This window comes from Mesoplodon mirus (genome assembly GCF_964341445.2).
Source record: "Mesoplodon mirus genome assembly, chromosome: 2".
NCBI lineage: Eukaryota > Metazoa > Chordata > Mammalia > Artiodactyla > Ziphiidae > Mesoplodon > Mesoplodon mirus.
This window is the reverse complement of record NC_138977.1, coordinates 197,881,198-197,898,959: the sequence shown is the minus strand read 5'-3', so window position 1 is coordinate 197,898,959 and position 17,762 is coordinate 197,881,198. Positions and strand designations below refer to the sequence as shown.

Below are 17,762 nucleotides of genomic sequence, written 5' to 3'. Positions count from 1 at the left end.
TCACTGTTGTGGCCTCTCCCATTGAGGAGCACAGGCTCCGGACGTGCAGGCTCAGCGGCCATGGCTCACGGGCCCAGCCGCTCCACAGCATGTGGGATCTTCCCGGACCGGGGCACGAACCCGTGTCCCCTGCATCAGCAGGCGGACTCTCAACCACTGCGCCACCAGGGAAGCCCCTTCTGCCCATTTTTTGATTGGGTTGTTGTTTTTGATATTAAGTTGTATGAGCTGTTTGCATATTTTGGAAAGTAACCCCTTGTCAGTCGTATTGCTTGCAAATACTTTCTCCCAGTCTGTAGGTTGTCTTTTTGTTTCATTTAGGGTTGGAATCCTCAGTTCTTATACTAGCTCTGAAGCCAATTTTGCTGTTTAGTTTCTTCTCAATTCACCTTTAACAAGACTCTGCCCAGCTGTTAGGGTGATTAAATGGCAAACCCACTGCTGCAGATGTAGGTTAGGACAGGTTAAGGCACAAGAGGTTCCAAACTACTTAAATGTTTGGAAAGAGCTATTGCGGAGGCCCTTGATCTCTCGAGAGCCCCTTGATCATACTGTGCACATAGTCCTTCTCCCCGAAAAAGAGAGGCAGGTGTTTTAGGCACCTGCTGCATGCAGGTCCCTGTGCCCAGCACTGAGAGGGCCTTGCAATTTCCTTTTAAGCTTTGCAGGGCCTAGCAGGGGACTCTTTCTGCCGTGTGACTTTGGCTTTACAAGATGTTAAAGGTCACCAGCATTTATTGTAGTAACCAAGGCAAAGTGGCTACTAATGCTTCTTTGTCCTTCAATTCTGAGTCCTGCCAGGCCCTACTGGCTTGAGATGATGATGATGCCCTTCACGGTGACTGTGGGGGCCTATGGGGTACCTGAGAAACAGCGCCATGCTGGGCCCCCCTAAGCTTTCCACAGACATACCCCAAAGCTCAGTGTGGAGTTGAGTGGTGGAAACACCGAGAGCCGTGATCCCCATTCTTTGCTGCTTTTGTGCTGGGGGAGGCTGAGAACGTGACCCTCTTTTACTGTCCCAGAGTGGAATGTTCCATGATCTGGATTTAATAACCCAGGAAATGACACATCCTTAATTGAAAGGCTGCTATGCATTGGCAGAAATATGTGCCAGGGAAGTATTTTTAGTATGGCCTTGGCCGTTATTCTTTAATTAATGTCTTCTTTCTTCTTCTCTCCTGCTCCCCGCCTGTTCCCTCCCTCCAGTCTGAAACAATGCAATCTCTACTCTCTGGACACTGTGCGAGCCTTTCCTGCAGCCCCTCTCCCCTCCTGTGGCAGACTTTCTTGGCTACAGCAGGCTCTGAGTCTTTATCACAAGTCTCTGTCCAGATTTTCTCAGCAGAGGGGTCCCAGCTCGTGCTCTATCCCAAACTCTCTGAGGATGAATCCAGCAACAGTGGGAATACCGGCAACCCCTGGCGGAGGAAATGCCCTGTGCGTGGGTCTCTGCTTACTGGTCTGTTCCTAGAGAGGCCACTTGTGCCTATCAGTGAAGGAAGATTCTCGTGCAAACCCAGCAGCTACCAGGTCATGTTGCCGCTCTGTCAGCAGAAGTCACAAGCGCTCACCCGCCACTGTTTAGTCTGTGAAATTCGCTGAGGTTACAGAATTGGCTCACTTCATACTTTGCATCTGAGGTCATCACGGATACCCTGGGGCGCACTCTGAGTTTCTTTGTCGCATGCCCTTCAAAGCAGCCTGGTGTGTGTGTGGCCGTCTGTCTTGTAGGATTTCCCAGGGCCCCATCCCCGTCAGACAAGAACACAGACAGCGTTGCCACTGCCAAATTCAACGGGGAAGGCAGGCCAAGAGGTGCCCGCCATCTGCCTCCTGTTCTCTCAGCACACACGGTTGAGTGGGAGGGCCTCTGGGTCAGTTCAGCTTAACAGTTGTTTACTGAGTGCCTACTGTGTACCAAGTGGGTGGAGGAAATGTGGCTCTGATCAGCAGAAAGCTTTCACCTGCCTTCTGACCCCTTTCTACTGAGTTTAGAGGCTCTGGTCCTTTTCTGGTGATTTGGGGCCTGGATTTCATCATGTATGTGATACTGCTTGATACTTCCTTAAAGGTGCAGGCTTTATCGACTGAATTCCAGCTCTGCCTCTTGCTAGCTGTGGGACCCTGGGCAAACCACGTAACTTCTGAAACTCAGTCTCTTCATCTATAAAGCAGATAATACGAACTACCTCACCACCAGGTTATTGAGAAATTTCAATGCAATGTGCAAAAACTGTCATCCAGCCTGGGGCCTGGCCTCTGGTGGTGCTCGGTAAATGCTACTTGTTACTGATTTCAGCATGCATAAGGAGCTCCATACCCATCACTTCTCAGTACTTGGGGCTCCAGAGGGCTGAAGCATGTAGACAAATGTCATGGAGAAGATTTTGCTGTAACTTAGGGTAAGTTTCTTTCTTTCCCAGCACTGTAGCTTAAGTTCAGCCAACCAGTACAATTGATTACCTTCCTGATGGAGTGGTATTCATGGAATAAGCAGTTGGGCTCCCGTAGCCACCACAATAGTCCCAGGATACTAGCTTTTCCAATTTGTGTTCTCAGGTGATCCCCCCATAAACTCATGGGGCAGATTTCTAAGCAGGTACAGTGGAAATAAAGGGAAGCATTCATTGTTCTTTGTTCAGTTGATACCAGAGGGATTATATTAGCCCTGACTCACTGGAGCTTGGTCAGAAGAAAACCTCCATCATGAAGGTGGCTGCTTGCCCCTCTAACTAAACTTGCCCACAGCCCACAGAGAACTGGCCTGGGGGTCTGGATGTTCCTCCCTCTTCTCCCGGTGCCCAAAATTACTCCTCTGGTTTCTTATTAGATCCAACATCTAGGCCTTTGAAGATTAAAATTTAGGGAGCACTCTGACCAGGCTCCCCTTCCAAAAGTGATTACATAGGGTTTCTCAGAATTGCATATTTGGTGAACACTGGGGTAACGAGGTTAGGGCAGCTCAGACATGAACAGTTTTTCTGAGTCAGCCTATATCTTTTCTCCCCACCTACATAAAAATCACATATTAATTTTTCTTTGAATAGTTGGTAGAATTCTCCAGTGAAGCCATCTGGTTCTGGGCTTTTTTGTTGCTATATATATATTTTAAGACTTTTATGACATTAAAAAAAAATTTATTTAACTTATTTATTTTTGGCTGCATTGGGTCTTCGTTGCTGTGTGCAGGCTTTCTCTAGTTGTGGTGAGCGGGGGCTACTCTTCGTTTCGGTGCACGGGCTTCTCATCGTGGTGGCTTCTCTTGTTGCAGAGCATGGGCTCTAGGCGCGGGCTTTAGAGCGCAGGCTCAGTAGTTGTGGCGCACGGGCTTAGCTGCTCTGCAGCATGTGGGATCTTCCTGGACCAGGGCTCAAACCCATGTCCCCTGCATTGGCAGACGGATTCTTAACCACTGTGCCACCAGGGAAGCCCTGTTGGGAGATTTTTTTTTTTTTTTTTTTTTTTTTTTTTTTTGCGGTACGCGGGCCTCTGACTGTTGTGGCCTCTCCCGCTGCGGAGCACAGGCTCTGGACGCGCAGGCCCAGCGGCCACGGCTCATGGGCCCAGCCGCTCCGCGGCATGTGGGACCACCCCCCCCACCCCCGACCGGGGCACGAACCCACGTCCCCTGCATCGGCAGGCGGACTCTCAACCACTGCGCCACCAGGGAAGCCCCATGTTGGGAGATTTTTGATTACTGATTCAATCATGTTATTTATTATAGGTCTGTCCAGATTTTTTTTTCTTTCATGATTCAGTCTTGGTAGGAATTTATCTATTTCTTCTAGGCTATCCAGTTTGTTGGTAAATAATTGTTCATAATAGTCTTTTATGATTTTTTATTTGTCACAGGCATGGTAGTGTCTCCTCTTTCATTTCTGATTTTTTGTTATTTCAGTCTTCTCTCCTTTTTTTCTTAGTCTAGCTAAGGGTTTGTCAATTTTGTTGACCTTTTCAAAAAACCAGAATCTTAATTTTATTCCAGTTTTCCTATTGTTTTTCTCTTTTCTATTTTATGTCTGCTGTAGTCTTTATTATTTTCTTCCTTCTGCTAACGTTATTTATTTAAATTTATTTTATTTTATTATTTGGCTGCGTTGGGTCTTCATTGCTGTGTGCAGGCTTTCTCTAGTTGTGGCGAGTGGGGGCTACTCTTTGTTGCAGTGCACCACTCGTTGTGGTGACTTCTCTTATTGTGGAGCACGGGCTCCAGGTGCGCAAGCTTCAGTAGTTGTGGCACGCGGGCTCAGTAGTTGTAGCTTGTGGGCTCTAGAGCACAGGCTCAGTAGTTGTGGCGCATGGACTTAGTTGCTCCGCAGCATGTGGGATCTTCCCGGAGCAGGGCTCGAACCCGTGTCCCCTGCATTGGCAGGCAGATTCTTAACCACTGTGCCACCAGGGAAGTCCCCTTCTGCTAATTTTAGTTTGTTCTTCTTTTTCTTGTTCCTTGAGGTGTAAAGTTTGCTTATTTGAGATCTTTCTTCTTTTTAAATTAGGCATTACTGCTATTATAATGTTTTTTCTCAGCTTTTGCTATGTCCTGTAAGTTTTGATATATTCTTTTTTCATTTTCATTTGTCTCAAAATATTCTTTAATTTCCGTTGTGACTTCTTTGTCTCATTGTTCATGAGTGGGTTAATTTCCTCATGTTTGTGAACTTTCCAGTTTTCCTTTTGCTGTTGATTTCTAGTTTCATTCCACTGTAGTCAGAAAAGATACTTGGTGATTTCAGTCGTCTTAAATTTGTGAAGACTTTTTTGTGGCCTAACCTGTGATCTATCTTGGAGAATGCTCTGTGTGCACCTGAGAAGAATGTATATTCTGCTGTTGTTGGGGGTAGTGTTCTGTATGTGTTAGGTACAACTGGTAGGTACAACTGGTCTATAGTGTGGTTCGGGTCCTCGGTTTGTTTATAAATCTTCTGTCTGGTTGTTCTATCCTCTTTTGTTCCTTTTTATTCCATGGTATGGATATACCACAGTTTGTTTAACCATTCACCCATTGAAGGACATCTGGGTTGTGTCTTATTTTTGGCTATTATGGATAAAGTGGCTGTAAAGATTTGTGAACAGGTTTTTGTGTAACCATAAATTTTCATCTCTGGGATAAATGACCAGGAGTACAACTGCTGGGTCATAAGGTAGTTACATGTTTAATTTTACAGAAACTACCAAACACTTTTGCAGAATATCTGTACCATTTTACATTCCTACTTACAATGTTTGATCTAGTTACTCCGTATCCTCTCCAGCATTTGGTGTTGCCACTATTTTTTATTCTAGCCATTCTCATAGGTGTGTAGTAATGTATCACTGTGGTTTTAATTTGCACTTGCCTTGTGGGTAATGATGTTGAACATCTTTTCATGAGCTTATTTGCCATCAACATATCCTCTAGTCCTTTTCTGGATATCTGGGCTCAGATCACCTCCTGCCTCTCAGCCTCGGCTGTTTTTTCAGAAGCCTCCACCCTCTAGGGAAGAGGGACAGTGTACCCAGTGGAACCAAAGAACAAATATCGGATGGTGGTGCAATTTATCAATACAGAAGGATAGGTTTGTATGTAAACAAGTTCTAATTTGTGAGAAATAAAGCCACATGCTCTTCAGTCCACCAGGCTGTCTCCCAGGTTCAAGAATGCAGGCAATGGCTACCAACAGTTTTCTCAGCAAATCTAACCACTTTATCTTTAGGGGTAAAGACAATTTTACAAGTGCAGATGAATTATTCCAATTATGTTTACTCACTCATTTTGCACCCACTCATTGTATAACTAGCTCACATGTCATTTTAAAAAGAAAACTGAGGGACTTCCCTGTCAGTCCAGTGGTTAGGACTCAGCGCTTTCACTGCCATAGGCCCAGGTTCAATCCCTGGTAGGGGAACTAAGATCCCACAAGCCACGCAGCATGGCCAAAATTAAAAATAAAATTAAATTAAAAAAAAAAAGAAAACTGAGGTATAGGTTTTCCCTGGGTAATTCTCCCCAAGTTCCTTCTTCCTCTCCTCTCTTTTTCTTTTTCCTGTCAGACTCCTGGGGCACTTGAAGTACTCAGGTTCCCAGCTGGAAGCAGGGTCAATAACAGCAATGAAGCTCACAGAATGAACATGCTCTGCTGCTCTCAGGGAAGGTCAAAATTTAAGTAGAAGAGACTTACCAGCTGGTCACTTACAACAGGCTGCAGTGGGGGGAAGGGAAGCCACCACCCCTGTATGTCCACAGCTGCTGGTCCCTGCTCTTGTCTCTCTCCCTCCCACCCTCAGGGGACTGTGGGAGCCTCCCATCCCCAGGTCAGGTGATGGGCCACCATGAGGAGTGGTGTCAACCAAGGTGGGGATAGAAGTCCAGTTTCCCCACTCTACTGTGTTGACACTGGAGGTTACTGGAGGCTGCTCATTATTGCTAGAGTGGGAGTTCTGGCTACCCACATGCCCTCCACAGACTCACTGCAGGTGAGTGGTGGCCTTGTCACTGCTGGGTGGGGGTGACATACGTGCTCCCTACTGGAGCCTGGAGTGTATGACCACTGTCATTCCTTGGGTCCCAAGGTCTCTGGCTGGTCTGCCTTCTTCTGTCCCCCTTTCAGAGTCTTCTTTTTAATATAAATTTTATTTATTTATTCATTTATTTTTGGCTGCGTTGGGTCTTTTGTTGCTGCGCATGGGCTTTCTCTAGTTGCGGCGAACAGGGGCCACTCTTCATTGTGGTGCATGGGCTTCTCATTGTGGTGGCTTCTCTTGTTGTGGAGCATGGGCTCTACGTGCACAGGCTTCAGTAGTTGTGGCACGTGGGCTCAGTAGTTGTGGCTCGCAGGCTCTAGAGCGGAGGCTCAGTAGTTGTGGCGCACAGGCTTAAGTTGCTCCACGGCATGTGGGATCTTCCCGGACCAGGGCTCGAACCCGTGTCCCCTGCATTGGCAGGCGGGTTCTTAACCACTGCGCCACCAGGGAAGTCCCCCGAGTCTTCTTGTGTTCATCTTATATAGAATGTCCAGGGTTCTTAGTTGCACTTAGTGGGAGGAACAGGGAAACTTATGTCTACTCCATCTTCCCAGATGGGAAAACAATTTTTATGAAGAGAATGTCTTCTCCTGTCTGGATGCATCTTATAATTCAAGTAATCCCTCTTTGTGTCCCAAACTTTGTCACACACACAGGCAGTTTTAGTGCAGAACCAAAGCTGACTTAGTATGTGAGAAGATGATGCCATTAAGGTTTTATCAGCAGTGGGCATTTTTTTCTTATGGCTTCCTTGTTTTATTTGAGATTTATATACAGATTATTAAGTTGCTGCCATGGGTGATGGCTCAAGTTTAAAAAAAAAAATTTAAAGAGTCTCTTATGTCCCCACTCTGGTCACTTCACCGTCCTGATGGAGTAGATGCTCACCCCAGGGTTGCTGTTCCAAAGCCATGGGTGTGCTTTTCCTCTGTTCTCCTTGACCTTCTTACCTTCACCCCAGCTGCTCTTTTGGCTGGAACAGGCCTTTGTGTCACACAAGGTCTGCAGGCTCGGCTTCTGAAATCCTCCTCTTGGAAACGAGCTCAAGTGGAGTTTTCTTGTGACGTTCTAAAGACCACCAGCCTTAAAACACCCAGCTACGTCAGCCACCTCGTCAGGGAGAGCACCACCTGGCTGTGATATCCCTGGGGAGACAGGCCCTGTGGTCAGGGCCTAAAAGACTGAAAGAAAACAAACATTTAGGGAACTGGCGTACATTCAGCACCAAGTCTGACTCAGGGAGAAACAAGAAGCAGGGAACATGAAAAGTGTAATGGATAGTTACTCCAAAGGAGTTAAATTTGATTAAAATATTGTATTTTGTTATTAAAATTGTAAAGACTGGGTTTAGAAGACTGTGCTTACTTTTAGTGACCCACTCTCAGAAGTTTTTCTCCTGGTGACTCAGTCATGTAGCTCCTATTTTTGAGAGCTTATCACTATAGAATTCTTCCTTTCAATGCTGTTACTATATATAAAAAGTGAGAATGCTTTCTTTGGGGGCTCCATTTCTCATGGATGTTTTTGTCCTAGGATTTTTTTAAAAATATATTATGATGTCATTTGTCTATATCTGATAGTCTAACATCTAAGACTTGGGTCTTAGGATATTATCTTTGAATTAAGCAGATCAATGCTTCCAATAAGGTGATGGGTATTGAAAGTGCTTTATAAATTGTCAAGTGGTAGAAAGATATTATCATTATTTGAGAATAAATAGTAAGCTGTTTTCTTTTCATTAATCATGGAATACTTTCCAAGACCATTTGCTGGAAGAATATGTGATGACCTTGTAGTTCGGCTTCTGTCATTTTTAGCAGTCCCTTGGTGGCTTCCAGACATAACAACATACACCAAAGAAGGGGAAAAATTCTCCCCAAGAACATTCCACGGTCTGATCTTGATTTTAAAATAGTTCTAAGTGTAATAGAAAAAAATATTTGTCAAAATAACATAATACATTTATTATAGGGCAAGCTCAGAACTCAAGACCCAAAGAAAGAGTCCAGCATGTATCTCAGACAACAGGGCTAAAAAGGTGGGCCACAGGAAGACTGTGGCCCCTGGTTACAACCGCTCCTCAGGGTGGCCCATCACCTGCCTGGGGGACGGAGGGAAAGAGACACGGACAGAGACCAGCAGCTGTGGACGGGCAGGGGTGGTGGCTTCCCTCCCCCACCCCCCCACCATGGCCTACACAAGTGACCAGCTGATGAATCTCTCTACTTGCATTTTGACCTTCCCTGAGAACAGCAGAACAGATGTCACTCTTTGAGGGCTTTGTCCTCTATTGTGAAAACCTGGTTGTAGTCAAAGGGAAAACCTAGAGCTTCACTGATGCGAGTGACCCTGCTTCCAGCCGGGGCCTTGAGTCACATTTAAAGTGGAATGTGAACTGATTATGCAATGGGTGGGTGATAAACTGCACCACCATCTGGTATTTCCTCTCTTGCTCTACTGGGCACACTGCCCCTCTTCCCTAGTGGGTGGAGGCCTCTGAAAAAGCAGCTGAGTCTGAGAGACAGGAGGTGATCTGGGCCCAGGAGGCTGGACTGCCCATGTCCCTGGCACAGCCCTGGGGGATTCCCTGCAACCCCACAGGAGCAGGGAGAGGGTGCAGTGAGGAGGAGAAAGGTGCTTAATCCACTTCTCTAACACCTACCATGCCCCAGCCCTGTGCCAGGCGCTGATACAGGGCAGGAACACAGTGGTGAACAAGGCAGGCCATGGCCCTGCCCTCATGGGGCTTACTTTCCAGGGGAAGACAGACCATAAGGAAACAAGTATAACTGATGGTGAGTGAGAAACAACATGGAGAAAGATGTAGCAGAGCAAGGGGAAGAGTGACAGGGATGGAGTGGACTGTTTTAAGCTGAGGGTCGGGGACCCTCTCTGAGGAGGGACATCTGAGCAGAGACCTGAGTGAAGTGTGGGAGCCACGGGGCTCTCTGGGGAGGGAGCGTTCCAGGCAGAGGGAGCAGGATGTGCAAAGGCCCTGAGGCTGGTGTGTCCTAGAAACCCCATGAAGGCTGGTCTCACTGGAGTGAGCAAGGGGTGCCAGGCGATGTGTTTGGAGAGGGGAGCACAGCCACATCTTGTAGGGCCTTTCTACTTTTTGTAATGAATATTTACTCCAAAGGAGATGAGTTTGGTTAAGCTTGTGTCTTGTTACTAAAACTGTGAATATTTGGTTCTGAGTCAGATGGGAACACTTGGAGCCACATCCCCACACAGTCTGATTCTTGTGTTTAAAATACCACTCTGGCCTCTGGTCAAAAAAGTAAGGCGGTCCTGGGGGCTGAGAGTGGCGGCAGAGGAACAAGTTGCGAAGCTGGTCAGCCGTGCTGTTAACAGATGGCGTGGCTGGGACAGGGGAGGAGGGGGTGGTGCAAAGGGGTGGGACTCAGGAGAGACTTCACAGGTAAAGCTGACTGGAGTTTACCTCCTTTCACTTCCCCGAAACCAGGCAGCAGAGGTGTCTCCCCTGGAAAATGGGCCCTGGGGGAAAGAGGCCGCCAGCTCTGCCCGTCTCACCCCGTCGTGGGGAGCCCAGAAGGACACGGGGAGGTGTGGGCGGCAAGGCCTGGCTTTTGCCCCGTCCCTGGGCCCGAGCTGAGGCCTCTGCCCCTCGCTCAACCGAACAGCACTTCACTGTTTACAAAGCACTTACGTCGAGAGCGTCATACTGAGTGAAGTAAGTCCGATAAGGACAAATATGTGATACCGCGTATGTGTGGAATCTAAAAAATGGTACAGAGGAACTTATTTACAAAACAGAAAGAGAGTTGCAGATGTAGAAAACAGACTTATGGCTACCGGGGTTAAGGGGGGGGGTGAAGGTAGAGGGGTAAACTGGGAGCTTGGGATTGACATACACACACTACTGTATATAAATAGATGACTAATAAGGACCCTGTGTAGAGCACAGGGAACTCTCCTCAACACTCTGTAATGGCCTATTTGGGAAAGGAATCTAAAAAAGAATGGATATAGGCATGTGTATAACGGATTCACTTTGCTGTACACCTGAAACTAACACAACATTGTAATTCAACTCTAATAAAAAAACCAAGAAAACAGAAAACAAAGTTCTTGCCTTTCTCATCCTTGCCAACAACGGTGTGAACTGAGCAGGGCAGACACTATTACTTCTGTGTGGTAGGTGAAGAGGCCAGAGCTCCTTGCTGTGAGAATTAGGAGAGTTTATGGAGACAGAGAGAGCCTTTCGGTGTCATCAGCAATAAAGAACACTCATTTCTGCTCTGGGGAAAGAATGTGGCCCGTACTAAGGGGACCCAGCTGAGTTTTTAGTGCTCGGATTGTGGTTGACATTTTCCCTCCTATAAATGTTCTTTCGACATCATGTTGTTTATGTAATTTTGAAAGAAGCACGGCATTCCCATTCCATAGGATTAGGCTAAAAAGTAATTGAATCACTGAAACTATTTGGAAAACTAGCCTCTTATTGTCTGGAAGCAGCAGCCGGCTCTGCCTACAGACACCTCACAGTATCGGCAGGAGGTCTATGGCTGCATTAAAGAAGGCTTCGTCCATTGGGATCATTTCTCTCCACCCTTTGATTCATGGGTGCCTTCTCTTGGAAGGGGGTGCCTGGTGAATTTTTTTCTCCTAACTTCTGACATGTCCTAATGAACTTGCAAACATTCTTCACAGCTTAGACCACTGTCAGCTTCCAGGCGGACTCGTCATTGACAAAGAATCTGAAGTTTACAAGATGCTTCAGGAGAAACAAGAGTTAAATGAGCCTCCGAAACAGTCCACTTCATTCCTGGTTTTGCAGGAAATCCTGGAGTCTGAGGAGAAAGGTAATCAGTCGTGTGTGTGTGTGTGTGTATGGTCAGAGGCTCTTGTTCAAGGCCTGGGCTGAGGAGCAGTCATTGCTGAAACACAGATGAACACAGCCCTGAAGAGGTGGAAAGAGCACAGTGTGCTTTGCAAGGCGTGGCTCTTAAAAGGCTAAAAACTCTTTAAAAAAAAAAAAAAAAGAGGGAACTCCGTGGCGGTCCAGTGGTTAGGACTCTGTGCTTTCACCGCTGAGGGCGCGGGTTCAATGCCTGGTCAGGGAAATAAGATTCTGCAAGCTGCGAGGCCCGGCCAAAAAAAAAAAGAAAAAGGGGGGTGGAGTGGGAGGAGGAATGAATGAGCTCCCAGCCACACCTGCCTAGCTGTTTCCTGTCACAGGCGCATGGGGAGGCTGAGGACGTGGGGAGCTTGACTGTTGTGGGATTCTGTCGTCTGTCCCTTGGCCACTGGTTTGGTTTGAGCCCACACACCATGTTTCTGTGGTGGTTGGCACCTGTGAGTGGGTGAAGGCCATGGGATATGAATGACATGCAGAATGAAATGAATCAGCAGCAGTGAAGTCAGGCTCTGAGCTTTACTTTGGGGCCATGTGCTTGTTCTTGCTCTAGGGAGGATGGCTTCCTGAGAACCGGAAGGCCCCCAGTTTGGCCACATCCCTCCACCGAGTGACCTTAGGCAGGTCTCTGAACCTTTCCAGGCTTGTTGGCTCATATGTCAATCAGGGATGAAAACCCTTTTCTCTAAGACTGGTGTGTGGATCAAATGTTATAAATTACACAAAACACCTGTCACTGTGACCAGCACACAGTAGGTGCTTCGTAACTGTTATGATGTTTGAGACCTCATCAAGAGGCTCCAGGCCAGCCTTAGCTTGTGCACACGTGAGCTCCAATGCCCGAGGTGCCCAGGGCCACACATGTGGCTCTGCAGGTCTCAGGAGACAGTCTTTACCCTCTACACATCATACACTCTGTGTTTCTTACGATAATTTTCAAGTGGGTGGCAGCAAAGCTGTCTCAATAGCTTTGTAACAACAACAAGGAGAAATTTCTGGCAGATGGGTGTGTTGCAGAAGAGATGTTTTTTTCCCCTTCTCACAAAGGTGACCTGTGAGTGACAGCTCTCGGGCTTGCCCACCTCCCAGGTGGTCATTCACAAGTGCCTCTGATTCTCGCCATCAGCCTAACTACCAGTGAGTTCTGGAGAGTTGGGTTTTGCAGCCCTTCCTGGTCTCAACGAGGCCCAACCCTCCATACTCTGCGCTGTCCCTTTCCACGAGGCTCGCCGGAGCCCTGCCTTCTCTTGCTCTCTTCTTCTTCCCAGCGTGCCTGCCTGTGAGGAGAGCTGGTACTTCTGAGAGGGACACTTGGTTGTTCTGTTTCTGAGACCCGCTTCAGCCAGGCTCCTGAGGGGTTGGTTCTTTGCCCAGGGCGGCCAGTGAGGGTCAGAGCTGAGTGCCCTCTGGAAGAGTCACCTTCCGCCTGGAAGCCCCCAGCTGCAGAGTTGGCTTCGCATGAGTCCTTCCTGAGCTGAAAGTTCCCTCCTGAACACACTCAGCACCCAAGCTTCCTCCCCATTTGGGTGGTTCTTTAGAGAAATTGGCAATTTACAAGCACAGGATATTAGGAAAATTCTTATTTTATGCTAGAAGGATATTGTCCCTACCAGTAATTTCCCGCTCTGCTTGGAGTACCTGTGCAGTTTGAAAGGAATGAGTCATATACTCTGTATTAAGTTCCAGTCTTAGCCCAACTGACAGATGATTTGGGGACCAACCCTAGAGGATGATGGTCTTTCAAAACGTGAGAAACCACAACTATACTCTGAGTAGTGGGTGCAAAACCCTTCAGTTAAGAGAGGAAAAGTCAGTCCATTCCAGCCCAAAGTAGAACATAGACAGACATTGCAGGGCTCACCTCACTGCATGCCCTCAGGTCACAGAGGTCACAGAGAAGGACTTGAAGCCCAGGATCACTGAGTTGCCCTGAGGTGGCAGCTCCCTGCTCTTCATGCTTCATCCCTTCCATCCTGTATTCTTACCTGCCAAGCCAGTGGCTTCCATTCTCAAGGCTACCTCATGGTTCTAGTTGGCAGCTGGTGCTCCAGCCATCACACCTACTTCCAGGGACCAGGAAGGAAGAACAGGGGAAGGGCTAATTGGGGAAACCCCCTTTCAGATGAACCAACTTTCTTTTTCCCAGAGGTCCCACATGACTATTCCACTTATATTCTGACCAGAATTTAGTCACATGGCCCCATCTAGTTGCGAGAGAGTCTGAGAATTATAGTTTTTCTCGCCTGGGCTGGATGGCTGGCTATCTTCTTGCTCCAAAGAAAATAAAAATTTTGCTAAAAAGGAAAAGGGAGATAACAGATCTTGGGGTCTCTCCCTTCTCTCTTAATATGCACTTGCATTAAATTTTCACTGAATGGGACAGCATAAGTTCCAATCCAGACATCTACCACCTGCAGAAGGCTCTCAAGTGAGGGAGCTCCAATACCTGTTTTCACTTGAGATGCCATGGTCAAAGCTCAGGGCAGTGGCTGGTGCGTGGTGAAGGCACTCCGTGAGGGTCGCTAGCATTCGAGAAGGCCTGTGGCTCGTGAAGCAGCGCTGCACCGCCAGCACTGGTGTCCAGGATCTGCCCGAGACCTCCAGCAAGCGGCTCGTCTCTCTCAGCCCCACCCTAGCTGCACACATCCGGGGAGGCTAATGATGGCTACTTCACGGGTAGTTTAAAGCCTGAAGGGAGGGCTTCCCTGGTGGCGCAGTGGTTGAGAGTCCGCCTTCCGATGCAGGGGACGCAGGTTCGTGCGCTGGTCCGGGAAGATCCAACATGCCGCGTGGAGCGGCTGGACCCGTGAGTCATGGCCACTGAGCCTGCGCGTCCGGAGCCTGTGCTCCGCAACGGGAGAGGCCACAACAGTGAGAGGCCCACGTACCGCAAAAAAAAAAAAAAAAAAAAAATTAAAGCCTGAAGGGAGCCAGTGCGTGTAATGTGCCAGGCACACAGTCAGTGAGGCCCCCGAGGGAGGTCTGGCTGCAGCAGGGCTTGGTGACAGATCTCCAGACTCAGTGTGGGTCTTCTCAGTTGGGGTGAAATTCAGCCTCTGGACTAGGAGAAAGGGTCCTGGGTTCCTCACACTTCCTCTTGCTCTGGGTCGAATTCTAAAAATTGCAGGGAGAAGGAGGCTTTAATTTTTTTTTCCACTGTGGGGACATATACCTAACACAAAATTGACCATCTTAACCATTTTTAAGCTTATGATTCCATGGCACCGCGGACACTCATACTGCTGTGCTGCCATCTTCACCGTCCATCCACAGAACTCTTCATCTTGCAAAACCGAAACTCTGCACCCACTCCTCATGGCTCCCTCCTCCCCAGCCCATGGAAGCCACCATTCTACTTTGTTTCCATGAATTTGACTATTCCGTGTATTTCATATGAGTGGAATCGTGCAGTACTTGTCCTTTTGTACCTGGCTTATTTCACTTAGCATACTGTCCTCAAGGGTCACCCATGCTGTAGCATGTGTCAGCATTTCCCTCCTTTTTAAGGCAGAATAATATTCTGTGGTATGTATACACCACATCTTGTTTATTCATTCATCTGTCCCCAGCCATCATGGACTGAGAAACACAGGACCCCAGGCTCTGAGATAAGAACGCTGGAGACTTGCTCAGGAAGTATCTAGGCTCATTTTGGCTGGTTCCCAGGCTTCCCGGAAAATCCTCAGATGGTCTGCAGTCAGATCATGGAGGACCACCAGGTGCAAGGTTAAGGACCATGAATTTGATTCTATAGGTAATGTAGTCACAGAGGGTTGCTGAGCATTGAAGTGGATAGTAAAAAGGCTGTGCTTTACTCCATTCATTTTCACTTTTTTCCCAAAAGCTTTGAGATGCAAGGTTCATTGGAAGGAGAGATATTTGAAAATTTTTGTAGTAGCCCATAGTCTGAAGGGAGCTATTTCTACTGTAAGCTAGTGGAGAGGGAAGGAAGAAGGGAAATTTCTTTTGCATTTGCAGTGCTGGCTGAATAGGTGAGAGTAGAAAATGGAGCCAGCAGGCGGCGCTGCAGAGCTGAACAAGCTGCAGCGAGGCGGGCTTTATCTGGGAGCCCAGCAGAGAGCAGCGTCACTGTCCAGGGCTTGCCGTTCTTTTTTTTTTTTTAATTGTAGTATATATAGTTGATGTACAATATTACTAAATTTCAGGTGTACAACATAGTGGTTTAATATATTAGATTCTTTGTTTCAAGTTATTGTAAAATATGGGCTATATTTGCTGTGCTTTACAGTATATCCTTGTAGCTTATGATTTTGTACACGGTAGTTTGTACCTCTTAATCCCCTACCCTTATCTTGCCCCCCCTTCTCTCTGCCCACTGGTAACCACTAGTTTGTTCTCCATATCTGTGAGTCTCTTTCTGTTTTGTTCTGTTCATTTGTTTATTTTTTAGATTCCACATACAAGTGATAACATATAGCATTTGCCTTTCTCTGCCTGACTTACTTCACTAAGCATCATCCCCTCCAGGTCCATCCGTGCTGTTGCACATGGCAAGATTTCCTATGGCAGAGGGCAGCAGCTCAGTGGGGTTAGGGCCAAGCCACACAAGTGCACTTCGTGCTTCTGCCCAAACAGGACTCACATCTGCTCACACTCCGATGGCCAAAGCAAGTCTTGTGGCCAAACCCAAAGTCGATGGGATGGGGGAGTATATACTCCACCAAGAGCAAGTTTTCCTCAGCCTTAGTGCTGTTGACACTTTGGGCCAGATAAGCCCTTGTGGTGGGCTGTCCTGTGCATTTTAGGACACTCAGCAGCATTCCTGGCCTCTACCCACTAGATGCCAATAGCACTCCCTTGCAATTGAGACAACCAAAACTGTTGCTAGGGAACAAGATTACCACCCGTAGAGAAGCACTGACCTACTGGGAAACATGGGAAGGTACGGATAACTGCAGATAAAATATACAGTCTACCATGCCTAGCCAACTCTAAATGCCCCTTATGTCACACACAATCTCAATTTTTGGTTCAGAAGCGCCAGCCAACATATGGGGACTCGTTTTTGAACAGGACAAGCGAGCTAGGGCCCTCATGTGTCAGCCCCAGGATTGCCCAGCATGGCTGCAGATATGGGATGACCCTCTCCTCGCCCCCTCACCTGACACAGAAAGCCATTTTTTGCTCTTATTCAGTGGTTCTCAAAGTGTGGTCCCTGGACCAGCAGCAGCAGCCCCTGAGAACTTGTTAAAAATGCAAACTCTTGGGCCCTACCTCAGGCCTGCTTAATCAGAAACTCTAGGAGTGGGCCCAGCAATCTGGGTTTTAATGAGCCTGCCAGGTGATTCTGATGCACAACAGCATTTGAGAACAGCTGTTTTAGTCTAAAGTGGATTTTAACCTGGAGTATAGAACAGGATCCTGGGGCCCCTGCACCTGGAGATGCTCCTTCAGCAGGTCTGGGGTAGAGCCTGGTCTGTGAATTTTATGAAATCTCTCCTGGTGCCCAGGATGCTCAAAGATGCCCATTCAGAACCATCAGTGTAGAGACTTCTCCAGCTTCCTGAGCCAAAGCATGTTGGACTAAGAGAGGGACCATCATGCATTTGTCATGGCATTTCATCATCTATTTCTTGTGTATTTATTGAGCCTCTATTATTTGTTAAGCCCGTGGTAGGCTCTGTGGAGTATTGAAAAATATATGAAATAGGGTTCTGGTGCTCCAGTAATTTGCAGTCCAGAGAGACATGTATAAATAGCTGACAAACCTAACAATGCTTGCTAGGCCACATCACAGTAAAAAAAAAATGTGATGTGGAAACACAGCCAGCCAAATATATAGCAATAACAGTAATTTTAGTAGCTTACCATTATTAATAGCTACCATTACATAGGGCTCTACACAGGTGATGAACTGGGCTGTAGGCAGTTCAGCACCCAGCAACTTAGGAGCTTTGTTTTGTACACAGAAAGCTGACTGCAGGAAGGCTGCTGCTGACTGCCCTGTAGCAGGTGGTTTTTATCTGGCTGCTTGTAGCACACTCTACTATAATGATTTTGTTCTCTTTGTAATGTGGGTTTCGTTTGGCATCTGACTACACTGCCTTTCGATTATCAGACATTTTAATTTATTTTTTCTATATAAAGCATTTTTTTTTTTTTTTTTTTTAGTACGCAGGCCTCTCACTGTTGTGGCCTCTCCCGCTGCGGAGCACAGGCTCCGGACGCGCAGGCTCAGCGGCCATGGCTCACGGGCCCAGCCGCTCCGCGGCATGTGGGATCTTCCTGGACCGGGGCACGAACCCGTGTCCCCTGCATCGGCAGGCGGACTCTCAACCACTGCGCCACCAGGGAAGCCCTATATAAAGCATTTTTAATTTTTAAGTCCCATATCAGTGTTTGCATGTATTTAATCAGC

The 17,762-nt window shown here is 47.4% G+C and overlaps 1 protein-coding gene across 1 annotated transcript in view; it reads left to right on the top strand.

Moving 5' to 3' along the window:
- PDLIM1 (PDZ and LIM domain 1) overlaps nt 1-17,762 on the top strand; it is a 42,669-nt gene that overhangs the window by 23,556 nt on the left and 1,351 nt on the right. Inside the window, exon 5 of the mRNA XM_082633570.1 lies at nt 11,179-11,330. Within this exon, the coding sequence (XP_082489696.1) occupies nt 11,179-11,330 (152 nt within the window). The remainder of the gene's footprint in view (nt 1-11,178; nt 11,331-17,762) is intronic.